This window comes from Chiloscyllium plagiosum, chromosome 18, assembly GCF_004010195.1.
Source record: "Chiloscyllium plagiosum isolate BGI_BamShark_2017 chromosome 18, ASM401019v2, whole genome shotgun sequence".
NCBI classification, from domain to species: domain Eukaryota; kingdom Metazoa; phylum Chordata; class Chondrichthyes; order Orectolobiformes; family Hemiscylliidae; genus Chiloscyllium; species Chiloscyllium plagiosum.
The window spans coordinates 2,186,530-2,199,046 of NC_057727.1; the positions used below are offsets into that span (position 1 = coordinate 2,186,530).

Below are 12,517 nucleotides of genomic sequence, written 5' to 3' on the forward strand. Positions count from 1 at the left end.
ATCAAACAGGGTCCCTGGTGCTGTGAGGCAGCAGTGAGCCACTGTGCCACCCAGACACTTGTGTTTCTGTAGTACCTGACACAACCTCAGGATACCCCAAAGCACATTACAGCCAATGAAATGCTTCTGGAGTGCAGGAAATGCAATTTTCTGCACAGCAAGATCCCACAAAAAGTCATGTGATATTCTATCTCGATACTCTGTCTCTCGGTGATATTGGATTGCGAAATACACATTAGGCCCCAGGACATAAAAACATAGAGGGAGACAGCAGCCCACTGGGATTATTGGGAACTGGTAATCCCACACGGCAGGTGGCAAAATTTGAATTTAATGAAGAATCTGGAATTAAGAATCTAATGATGACCATGAATTGATTGTCAATCGACGTAAAAACCCACCTGGTTCAGAAGGAAATCTGCCATCCTTACCCGTCTGGCCTACATGTGACCCCAGACCTACAGCAACTGGATTGGCTCGTTCCTTCCCTCTGGACAATAAAGGATGGACAATAGATTCTGGCCCAGCTTGAGACACAGCCCATGAATTAATTTAAAAAACTGGTGTAGGCCACTCTGCCCCTCAAGCCTGTTCTGCCATTCATTGGCTGAGCTGACTGCTGCCTGTCCCCGATAACCTTTAACTCCTCGCTAATCAAGAATGTATCTACCCCTGCCTTAAAAATATTTAAGGAACTTTGTTTTTGACATCTTTGAAGGAAAAGAGTTCCAAATAATCACAATCCTCTGTGTGAGAAAGCTTCACCTCTTCTGTTTTAAATAGGTGATCCCTTATTATAAACTGGGAGCACTGGGCTGGGAACTGTGTGTGTGTGTCTGTGTCTGAGACTGTGTGTGTACATGTCTATGTGTCTGCGTTTGTGGGTCCATGTGTGCATTTGTGTTGTGTGTGTGTGCCTATGTGATCTGTAAGTGTGTATATGTATCTGTATATGTGTGTGTGTGTCTATGTGACTGTGTCTATGTGTGTGTGAGAAAGACTGTCTGTGTGTGACAGACTGTGTGACTGTGTGTGTATCTGCCTGTCTGTATCTGTGTGGACGTGTGTGTGTGTGTGTGTGTGAGAGAGACTGTGTGTGTGACTGTCTGTGTGTGTGAGACAGATTGTGTATATCTGTGTGTGTGTATCTGTGTGTATGTGTGTCTGTCTGTCTGTCTGTGTGTGACTGCCTGTGTGTGCGTGAGACAGACTGTGTGTATCTGTGAGACTGTGTGTGTATCTGCATGTGTGTCTGTGTGGATGTGTGTGTGTCTGTGTATATGGAAGCTCTGAATGAAGACAGGATTGAAACCTGGAGAGCTCTCCGTGCTCCACCATCCCCTCACTCACTGCTTGCACTCAAACACGTTGAGGCTGGATGGACAGTGAGTGTCCTGCTCTCTCAGCAATGGGAGCAGGAGCACATTGGGAATGTTGCTGTGGTCATAATCTCAAAACAGCAGATGGGGAAAACTTAATTTTAATTCTGAATTTAAAAACTATTCACAGTAATCATTACTGCCAACTCCCCTCTGGTTCACTAATACCCTTTAGCAAAGGAATTCTACTGTGCTGCCTCAGTCTGAGTCCAGACTCACTGCAATCTGGTTAACTCTTAGCTGTTCTCTGAAATAACCCCGAAAGCCACTCATTTGTATCAAATTGGAACAGCAAAGTTAAGTCTGTATACATCCAGATGGATCACTTGAGATCAGCGTAAGCACCAGAAATTACACCAGCACACACTGCACAGTCCATCCTGCAAATTATTCCTCACACACATCTCATCACTTACAACAACACTGGGAGAGCTGTCTCACAGACCAGTCAAGCAACAGCAACATACTCACGGAATCCTACCTTACAGACAATGTCCCAGACCCCACCATCACCGTCCCTGGATATGTCCTGTCCCGTCGCCAGGACAGAGCCAGCAGAGAGGGGTTGTTGGGGGGGGGGGCGCACAGTAGGATACAGTCGGGAGGGAGTTGCCCTGGGAGTCCTCAACATTGACTCCAGACCCTGTGAACTCTCATGGCTTCAGTCTGTGTGAGACAGACTGTGTGTATCTGTGAGACTGTGTGTGTGTGAGAGATTGTGTGTGTATCTGCATGTGTGTCTGTGTGTGTGTCTGTGTGTATCTGTGTGGATGTGTGTGTCTGTGTATATGGAAGCTCTGAATGAAGACAGGATTGAAACCTGGAGAGCTCTCCGTGCTCCACCATCCCCTCGCTCACTGCCTGCACTCAAACACGTTGAGGCTGGATGGAGGGTGAGTGTCCTGCTCTCTCCATGGGCACAGAAACCTCCTGCTGATTGCCATGTACCACCCTCCCAGGGCTGATGATGAAGCAGTATCCTCCATATTGAACAACACTCAGAGGAAGCACTGAGGGTGCCAAGGGCACAGAATGTACTCTGGGTGGGGGATATCAATGTTCATCACCAAGAGTGGCTCGGCAGCAGTAATACTAATCGAGCTGGTCGGGTCCTAAAGGACATCGCTGTTAGGCTGGGTCTGTGGCAGGTGGTGAGGGAACTAACAAGAGGGAGAAACATACCTGACCCCATCCTTACCAATCTGCCAGCTGCAGATCCATCTCTCCATGACAGTATCGGTTCATGGCCCGGCATATCCCCCACTCAACCATTACCATCAGGCCAGGGCATCAACCCTGGTTCAGCGGAGAGTGCAGGAGGGTATACCAGGAGCAGCATCAGGCATACCTGAAGGTGAGTCAGGAGTGTGGTGCTGGAAAAACACAGCAGGTTAGGCAGCTAAGGATGGGGATATTTGTGGAGTCTCCTCCTCCAGTGAGTTGCTTAATTATTCACCATGATTCACGACTGGATGTGGCAGGTCTGCAGAGCTTAGTCTGATCTGTTGGTTGTGAAGTTGCTTAGCTCGGTCTATCACTAGCTGAGTATGTTGTTTGGTCTGCAAGTGGTCCTGTTTGGTAGCTCCACCAGGTTGACACCTCATCTTCAGTTAGTGGAAAGTGAGGACTGCAGATGCTGGAGATCAGAGCCGAGAATGTGGTGCTGGAAACAGGCCCTTTGGCTCACCTAGTCCACACCAACCCTCCAAAAAGTAACTCACCCAGATCCCCTAACTAAGGCACCTAACTCTACGGGCAATTTAGCATGTCCAATTCACCTGACCTGCACATCTTTGGACTATGGGAGGAAACCCACGCAGACACAAGGAGAACATGCAAACTCCAAACAGACAGTCACCCGAGGCTGGAATTGAACCCAGGTCCCTAGCACTATGAGGCAGCAGTGCTAACCACTGAGCCACTGTGCTGCCCTACAGCAGGAGAATCGACTTTTCGGGCATAAGCCCTTCTTCAGGATTCGTCGATTCTCCTGCTCCTTGGATGCTGCCTGACCTGCTGCGCTTTTCCAGCAACACATTTTCAGCTCTGGAAGAGAGGATAACCAGGGTGGCAGGGCTCTTTGATGATGATGGCTGCTTTCCCGAAGCAGTGGGAAGTGTAAGTGGAGTCAGCAGATGGAAGGTTGGCTTTTACCAATCATTATTATTCTCTCAATTGTTTAAAAGCATCATCAGTGATGGAGCCAACAACAGGTTTGACAGCCTCTTTGGAGAGATGAACAGAGTGATGGGGGACGGGACAGGTCCACTGCAGGAATATCACGTGATGGATGCTGGCAGTCTGTACCCCAGGGGCCCAGTTCATACTTAATGAAAAGGAGAAGGGAATCTCAAAGCATCTGAACTATATTTGGAGCATTGACAGAGCAGCACGGTGGTTCAGTGGTCAGCACTGCTGTCTCACAGCTCCAGGAACCCAGGTTCAATTCCAGCCTCGGGTAACTGTATGGAGTGTGCACATTCTCCCCGTGTCTGTGTGGGTTTCCTCTGGGTGCTCTGGTTTCCTCCGACAATCCAAAGATGTGCGGGTTAGGTGAATTGGCCATGCTAAATTGCCCTTGGTGTTTAGTGTATTAGTCAGAGGGAAATGGGTATGGCTGGGTTACTATTCGGAGGGTCAGTGTGGACTGGTTGGGTCGAAGGGCAAGGGAACCTAATCATAAATGAGGTATTGGGCCATACTGGCAAAATGGGCCATTCTAGAGTTTTTGATGAGGGTATTGAACTCGATAATTGGCTCAGGGCATCAGCAGGCTTAAAGGGCCGAATGGCCTATTCCTGTTCCTGTTTTATATCTTTCTATGTTTGTAATAACCTGTTTTTAAATCACTTTCTGTGGCTTGGAAACAATTTATTTTTGGATGAGGGCTTTTAGATGTTTTACTAGCTTCCAGACACTCTATAAATGTGAGCTGTTGGTATTATTGGCTGCTGAGGTGGAATAATCAGAAAGCCTCTGAAACTGACAAAGCAGCACGCATTGAAAACTCTAAAATGGGTGTCCCTGGTGATACAAAATGGGTGCTGTCACACAGCAGGATTTCCTGTTCACTGCATTCAGATACACAACCTCCTGGGTTAGCTACACCAGGCCAGGCCAGGCCAGGCGTTAAGACAAACCTCTTAACAAATAGATCCAAACCCTGGTGCTCTGACAATGTTTACAGCAAAGGGTTAACCAGTCCACTGCCAGCAGGAAAGCGGCAAGAGTTTAACTGCTCCTTGTGAGGGGATTCAACCAGGTCTTTCCCTCCCCACAAAGCCCTGACCCTCACAAACATATTGCTGGGCCCCAGGCACAACAAAGAAACTGTGCTGTGGAGGGGGAAGTGATTGCAACGCTGAGCTGGGGTGGGTGGGTGGGGGGAGCAGGAGGTTGTGGCTGGTGGGGGAGGGGTATGGGTGAGGGTTACTTCCTGATTGTCTCCACTTTCAGTCTCTGTACAGCCTTCATTGTAAAGTGCAAGAAATATAAACAGCCAGTGAGAATGTGTGCAATGTGACTGAGAGGGTATATCTTAAATAACAGAGGCAGAGGGAACCTGGAGTGGGGAGGGGGGGCAGGGGGGAGCAAGAAGCAGAATATGTGGAATTCTAGTACAAAGATGTAACTGGTTTTAATGGCAGTGGTTGTGTATATGTGTGTGTCTGTGATAGTGTGTGTGCCTGTGTGACAGTGTCTGGATGAGCTGTCTCTGTGATTGTGTGTCTGTTGTGTGTGTGTGCGCGCGTCTGTGATAGTGTATCTGACAGTGAGGGCTACTGTCTGAGAGTGTTTCTGAGTCTGTATCTCATTTGTCATTCTGTGTATGCGTCTGTGTAATTTGTGCATCTGTGTCTCAGTGTATCTGTATGTGTATATTTTCTTGTGTATTTTGTGTGTCTCTGTGTGTCAGTGTACTTGTGTGTGTATTCTGTGTGACTCGATGTGTCTGTGTATCAGTGTATGTATTGTGCAAGTCTGTGTTTCTCAGTGTCTGTCTCTGAGTAGGTATTTTCTATCTGTGTGTGTGTTTCTCTGTCTGTAACTCTGAATGTGATTTGCTCTGTGTGTTTTGTTGCTCTGTGTGTATGAGATGTGTTTCTGAGTGTGCCTGTACATCCCAAGAGTACCATCTCCCTCTTCTGACTAACTCCAACGCTGCTTTCCCTCGCTCGCTTTCTCTTTCTCACAACCGTGCCAACTTTGACGTGGTGACGCAGAGAGAGCCGCTCAGTTCTGGGGTTTTTCCACTCGCGCTGGGGTTAGTGTTGAAGGAGGTCTGCTTAAGGACAGGCCCTATAAATGAAATCCACCTTTCACCACTCACCGACTCAGTTGCAGTAACATAACTGAGTGATCTGTGAGCTGCTCAGGGATCCTCCAGCCTCTGGGATCCCAGGCACAGGTAATTAACAATGATTCTGGGACACTTTTCAGCGAAAGACAAATTTTAGTTCTTAAACGTTGAGGGAAGGGTGAATTTTTAATTCCGTGAACAGCAATTTGTAAAATCGATTCTTGGGGCTTTGTCTGTGTTGGGATTTCTGAGAAGCAACGTCTTTATAAACAAAAAAGCCATTCTCACAAGAAAGGATTTTGCATTTAAGCACATCCTAGTGTGATTTTAATATTTGAGAGAATCTGGCAAATGGTATAAACGAAGCGCCTGTTAATTCTCGTTGTCTGGAAACAAAGAGACCATTTGGAAATAACAGGTCAGTCCCTTTGACAAGAAAACCTACCGAGCGGTTTCTCAGCATTTAATGGTCCGCTCCGATCATCTTCCTGAGAGTTTTAAAAACATATATATACATATGTATAAATTGGAAGATGGGATTTGGTTTGGAAAGCTTTAAAAAAAAAACTGCTGTATTTTCCGTGACTATTGCGAATTGTATTGGACCCTTTTTTTCCCCGGAAAGTTGTATCTTTCTCTCTCTCTCTCTCTTTCTTTCTCTCGTTTTTTTTGTTGTTTTTTCTGTTTTTTTTATTTATTCTCTCAAACAGAAGGCTGGACAAGTACTGGACCAAGAGTAAGGGCGTTATTCCCTGGAGTACAGTACTGCTTTTGTTGTATGTATTGTTGTATGTAGCGAATTATTGCCTTTTTTAAAAAATCGTTTTGTAAAATGAACACAAAAAATTAAGACACACACGAGATGATTAATCTCGTTTTGTAATCAAAAAAAAAATATTTTCAGGAAAGGATAGATTTTTATTTTTTTAAGGAAAAACTGAGCAGGTTCACGGGGAAGATATGGAGGGAATCGTTTTGAGTGTGTGTTGGGGGGGGGAGGTGGAAGAGATTAACAAACTGAAAATTGATTTGTAAAGGAGGGAACCATGTATCTAGCGGAATATTCACTCTCTCCAATTGTAAATGGGGACTTACAGAGGGGTTACGGTGCATACAATCCAAGAGGGAGATTATGCATTACTTTAAGGCAATATAGACAATGGATTAAATTCTAATAGAGTGGGAATGGTTTTATTGTGGGAGTAGGGGGTGGATTGTTGGGTGGGAGAAGCAGAGACAATGGGGATTGATTTTTAATATTGGAATAAAGTGATCAGAAATGCGATGAGATAGAGTTGGTGCTGTGTGTTTTTGGAAGGATCGGTCCTGATTAACCTCCCCCCTCTGTTTCTCCTCCTTCCCTCCCTCTTGTGTGTGGTGTGTGGTGGTGTGTGGGTGTGTGTGATCAGGAATGGCCCGGGGTGAAAAGATGCATTCCTTAAAAGATTTTCACAAAGACACCCTGAAGCCCTCTCCCGGGAAGAGTCCGGGTACCCGGCCCGAGGATGAAGCAGATGGCAAGGTGCAGCGAGAGAAATGGGCAAACAAGCTTGATTTTATCCTGTCTGTGGCCGGAGGCTTCATTGGCCTTGGGAACGTCTGGAGATTTCCTTATCTCTGCTACAAAAACGGTGGAGGTAGGTGCAATAATGTGTGCCTTGAACTGGGTGCTGGGGGGCGGGGGTATCTGTTGTGTGGTCGTTGTGTTTTGAACAAGGGGTGTATCATGTGTGGTCAGCCGCTCTGCCTTGCGCTGGGGGGTGGTTACATAATGTGTGCTCTGTCTTTGTGCAGCTTGTACTGCTCTAACCGCCTGCACACAGGAACGGAAACGGTGTGCTTTATTTTAATCTCCATGAGCAAGGCTGGTTACTTTCCCCCAGCCTCCACGCTCTGTCTCTTGTCTTCTTCCGCCCCCCACCCCCAACACACGCAAGAGAGATGCAGAATATGAAAATGCACGTGTTGGAATCCTAATCTTAACGGAAAGAAGAGTCAGAAACCGTCAGTAGTGTATCACACCATCATCTGTTTCCTACATCATGTTGTGTCTGTTCTCTTGCTGAGTAAAATGGTGGCAGCAAGAGAACCCCTGAGTGTACTTACTGAAGGTTATAGTTTCCTTCACCCCCCCGGCCCCCCCACTGCTGAATGTGGGAGGTGTTCATCTATGTGTATGGTATGGGCTCAATCACCTCCCCCCTTGTCCCCTCTCCCCACCTCACCCTGTGCATGCCCCTCATTTTCCACAAACACCAGGTTAAAATGGTACCTTCAGCTCACCCATTGGCTGGTTTGGAACTACAAAGGCGGGGCCATTATGATGTAAGGTATGCATTCACACAGGAACAAGATTAACCATCACAATATTTACCTTTTCTCCATCGATAAGGAGACATTTTAATTAGAAAATGATTTATTCGTCAGATGTGATGACAACTTGCAGTGTCTGAGTGAATGTGTGTGTGTCTGTTTGAGTGTGTCTCTGTGTGTGTGTGTGTGGATGAAAAAGCAAAGCCGTATCAGAAATAGTATGAGGCAGAAACGGTGGATCTGCTCCAGCCAATTTTTATGCTCCTCCCCCTCTCATTAACTCTCAACCCTCTGCCCTTGAATATCCTTCTGAGTCCTGCTCCTGAGCACACACATTAACACACATGCACAATCTGTAACATCATGGTCTGACATATCCCCCACTCAACCATGACCATCAGGCCAGGGCATCAACCCTGGTTCAACGGAGAGTGCAGGAGGGCATGCCAGGAGCAGCACCAGGCATACCTGAAGGTGAGGTGTCAACCTGGTGAAACCACCAAACAGGACTACTTGCACACTGAACAGCTTAAACAGCAAGTGACAGAGCTAAGTGATCCCACAACCAACAGACCAGATCTAAGCTCTGCAGTCCTGCCATAGGTGATAGACAAACAACTCTGTGGAGGAGGAAGTTTCACAAATATCCCCATCCTCAAGGACAGAGGAGCCCAGGACATCAGCCAGACGTGCTGAGTGGATGACCCATCTCGACCTCCTCCAGTGGTCCCCAGCATCACAGATACCAGTCTCCAGCCAATTTGATTCACTCCACATGACATCAGGAAATGGTTGGACACATTGGCTACTGCAAAGGCTATGGGCCCTGAAAACATTTCAGCACGAGAACTGAAGACATGTGCTCCAGAACTTGCCGCTCCCCAAGCCGAGCTGTTTTAGTACAGTTACAACACTGACATCCACCTGATGGAAAATTGCCCAGGTATGTCCTGGACACAAAAAGCTGGACAAATCCAACCCAGACAATTACCACACCATCGGTCTCCTCTCGTTCATCAGTAAAGTGATGGAAGGCAGCATCCACAGTATTATCAAGCAGCACCTGCTCAGTGACCTGCCCAGTTTGGGTTCCCCCAGGGTCACTCAGCTCCTGACCTCATTCCAGCCTTGGGTCAAACATGGACAAAAGAGCTGAATTCCAGAGGGAAGGGGAGGGGGACAGCCCTTGACATCAAGACTGCATTCAAGGAGCCCGGGCAAAACAGGAATAAATGAGTATCAGGGCAAACTCTCCGCTGGTTAGAGTCATACCTGACACATCGGAAGATGGTTGTAGTTGTTGGAGATCAGTCATCTCAGCTCCAGGACATCGTTGCAGGAGTTCCTCAGGGCAGCAGCTACATCAGTGATGTTGTTCACTGCATCACAAGGTCAGAGGCGGGATGTTTGTTGATAAATGTTCTGTTTCACTCGATACTCCTCAGACATTGATACAAAAGCAAACACTCCAGATGTTCAAGATTGGAAATACCAACAGGGAATGCTCAGCAGCCCAGGCAGCATCCTCAAAGAGACAACCAAGCATTCCTGCTCAGTGGCCTTCATCAGAATTCTACAAGGTGCACTGCAGAAACTCACCATAGATCCTCAGACAGCATTTTCCAAACCCACGACCACTTCCATCTAAGAAGGACAAGGGCAGCAGATACATGGGAACACCACCCCCTGCAAATTCCCCTCCAAGCCCCTCATCATCCTGACTTGGAAATATCTTCGTTTCTTCAGTTCCTTCAGTGTCGCTGGGTCAGAATCCTGGAATTCCCTCCCTCTGTGAAACATTGTGGGTCTACCTACGGCACACGGACTGCAGTGGGTCAGGAAGAAAGCTCACCCCCACCTTCTCAAGGGGCAACTAGGGACGGGCAATAAACATTGGGCTAGTCAGTGTCACCCATAACCTTAGAGAATAAAAAAAATTAGCCTCCACCTGGTCTTTTCTTTAGAACTGGAAAGTGTGGCCTTTTTAGCCTTTTGTGTATCATTGTGTATCACTCTTTAATTATTCTGCCTTTATTTTATAAATATTTTCTGCACTTCCTTCAACATTGCAATGTCGATGTAATAGTATAGAATCCAGGACCATAATGTGAACCTGGTCTCTCCAAGATTCTATCTCCATTAGTGCAGTGCCTCCTAGTGTTTGTGTCCTGGTTGTTCAGAAATAGGCTCCCTTTCCAATGTTTGACTCATTTGTCAAATTGTGTAGGCAGTTTGAATAATTTCTCTGTTTCCAGTAGTCTTTGCTCCTGTGCACCATTTGCTTTTGTAATTTTCCCAGGAGAATGGCCTCTTTATTCCCCTGTTCATCAGGAATATGATCTCTTGCTGTCTTGTTCGCTCAGTGTGTTTCTGCCTTGCTGTGGTTTGGTCCACTGTGTGAACACACTTTCCCTCCGCCATCTCCCTCATACCTGAGTGGTGGAAGATGAAACTCAGAACGCAGTATTCTTATCTCTTGACTTAGAAGGTTGTGGTCTGAAACCCACTGTAGAGACCTGAACACAACTGATTCAAGGCTGGAGTGCAATACTGAGGGAGTGCTGCATTGTCAATGGTGTGAAGTTGAACCCACCTCAGTTTCCAATCCCATTCTGGTGAATGTCAAAAGATCCTTTGGCAGTTTTGGCAAAGCGCGTATGGGTGTTATCTCTTAGCCGACACTGTTCAGGCCGGTTACCTGGTCATAGTGTGTGAAATCTTGCTGTGTACAAACCAGTAGTTGTGCTTGCTAGATCACAAAAGTGACCACAGTTCAAAACACTTGCTTCACCGACTGTAAAATGCTTTGCTAAGTATTTGTGGTTGTAAAAGCTGCTATAGAAATGCAAGTCAGTCTTTATCTTCCTAATTTCATCACCACAAGAACAACAGCAAAACTTGCTGCAGATCAGTCTGGATTTTGTCTGAATTTGGTGAGTAGAAGGGCTCCTAGCTCCTGTTCACTGGGACAATAATTCCCCATTTTCTCAGTCCCACAAGCTTCTCTCGATTCCAAGTTGCTGTGTGTGTGTTTTTTTTGTTTCTGGAGCTGAGTTGAACCTCTGAGAGCATTTCCTACATTTTCTTTGGTTTCTGAAATCTGCGAAAGGTTCCTTCTGTCTGAATGATGGTTTGTCATGTGGTCTCTGGTCTATAATCAGTTTGCTTATGTTCTATGTGATCACACAAGCCAAGTGCCTGTTATTTGTTGGAATTAAATAATAGGATTTAGCACAAGCAGTTATCAAAACAAGGCCTGTTTGTGTCTCATGTACACTCTGCTAGAAATATGTCCCTTCCACCCTGCATCATTTTTCCCTTGGCATTATTAGGTGGAGCTGGACAGGAACAGCTGTGTGCGTAACACAATGCATCCCCTCAGCAAGTTTCAATGGGGAATCTTGTGGTTTCACAGACAGAGAGAATACTGAGTTGGTACAGAGATTGGTTCTAGGGTCGTTGCCCCAAAAGGAATTTGCACCCAAGTGTTTCTGCCAAGTTACAAGCCGGCATTAGAGATTCCAGTGGGGATTTGCAAAGGCAGTTTTGATAATCGAGACCTACACTAGCCACGACTTGTGGCTATCAGCAGAAGTCAGTAATGAATCCAATCGGGGATTCAGGAAAAGCCCTTTCATCCACAAAGTGGGGGGAATGTGGGACTGAGTCCCATGAGAAGGAACAATGCCGGACTTGAGGGGGGCAGGAATAGGCGGATGTAATGATCAGAGGCTCAATGTGGACCATCAGCCACAGCTAGTTGGGCTGAATGGCCTGTCTCCTCATGATGGTAGTGAGTAACATTTGAACAAACCTTACAATACTGACCCAACAAAGAGATAACTGCCCTTTATTTGAAACCTGTCTCCTGTAGAAGCTGAATTCCATGTAATAACTCCATACATGCAAGATTCCTGGAGGCAAGACTCATAACTCTCCCTCAAGGAATGTGGGGAAGGTGGAATGTGACCATTCTGGTAATTAACATGCAAACAGTCATCCTTTCACATAAACAACTACGCCTTGTAGTACCTCGTTAAAAATCATGAAACAGTAGCAAGCTCCTTCACCCAGTTTAAACCCAGACAAGGCTTTGGTAGTAATTTTCTGAAATAAAATATTTTGGAGTTTGACCAGAGAGCTAGATTCAGGTGTGTCTTCATGCAAAACACGGCAATGTTCAGGCAAGGCCTTTCCAGGGATAGGAGCCAGGAGCTGAATCCCCAATACAGCAGGGATTGAAACTGGGGCTGTTTAAGAGATCAGAACAGAAGAGGTGCAGAGATAAGGAAATAAACGAGATGTCTGAGCAGAGGGTGCTAGCTGTAGCAAATCCACCAAAACAAGGTAAGATTTCCAGAATGGTACTGTACCCCAGTGTTACACAGGGACAGACCTGTCCCCACCAGTACTGTACCCCAGTGTTACACAGGGACATACCTGTCCGCACCAGTACTGTACCCCAGTGTTACACAGTGACAGACCTGCCCTCACCAGTACTGTACCCCAGTGTTATACAGGGACA

The 12,517-nt window shown here is 46.5% G+C and overlaps 1 protein-coding gene across 2 annotated transcripts in view; it reads left to right on the forward strand.

The window, feature by feature from the left end:
• The first annotated feature begins 5,514 nt into the window (after window positions 1-5,514).
• LOC122558789 (sodium- and chloride-dependent taurine transporter-like) overlaps window positions 5,515-12,517 on the forward strand; it is a 41,908-nt gene continuing 34,905 nt past the window's right edge. Inside the window, exons 1-3 of one of the 2 annotated variants that reach the window (XM_043707565.1) lie at window positions 5,515-5,787; window positions 6,390-6,455; window positions 7,089-7,316. In XM_043707565.1, the coding sequence (XP_043563500.1) occupies window positions 7,091-7,316 (226 nt within the window). In that variant the 5' untranslated portion in view covers window positions 5,515-5,787; window positions 6,390-6,455; window positions 7,089-7,090. The remainder of the gene's footprint in view (window positions 5,788-6,389; window positions 6,456-7,088; window positions 7,317-12,517) is intronic. The other variant, XM_043707566.1, reaches the window with a different exon arrangement.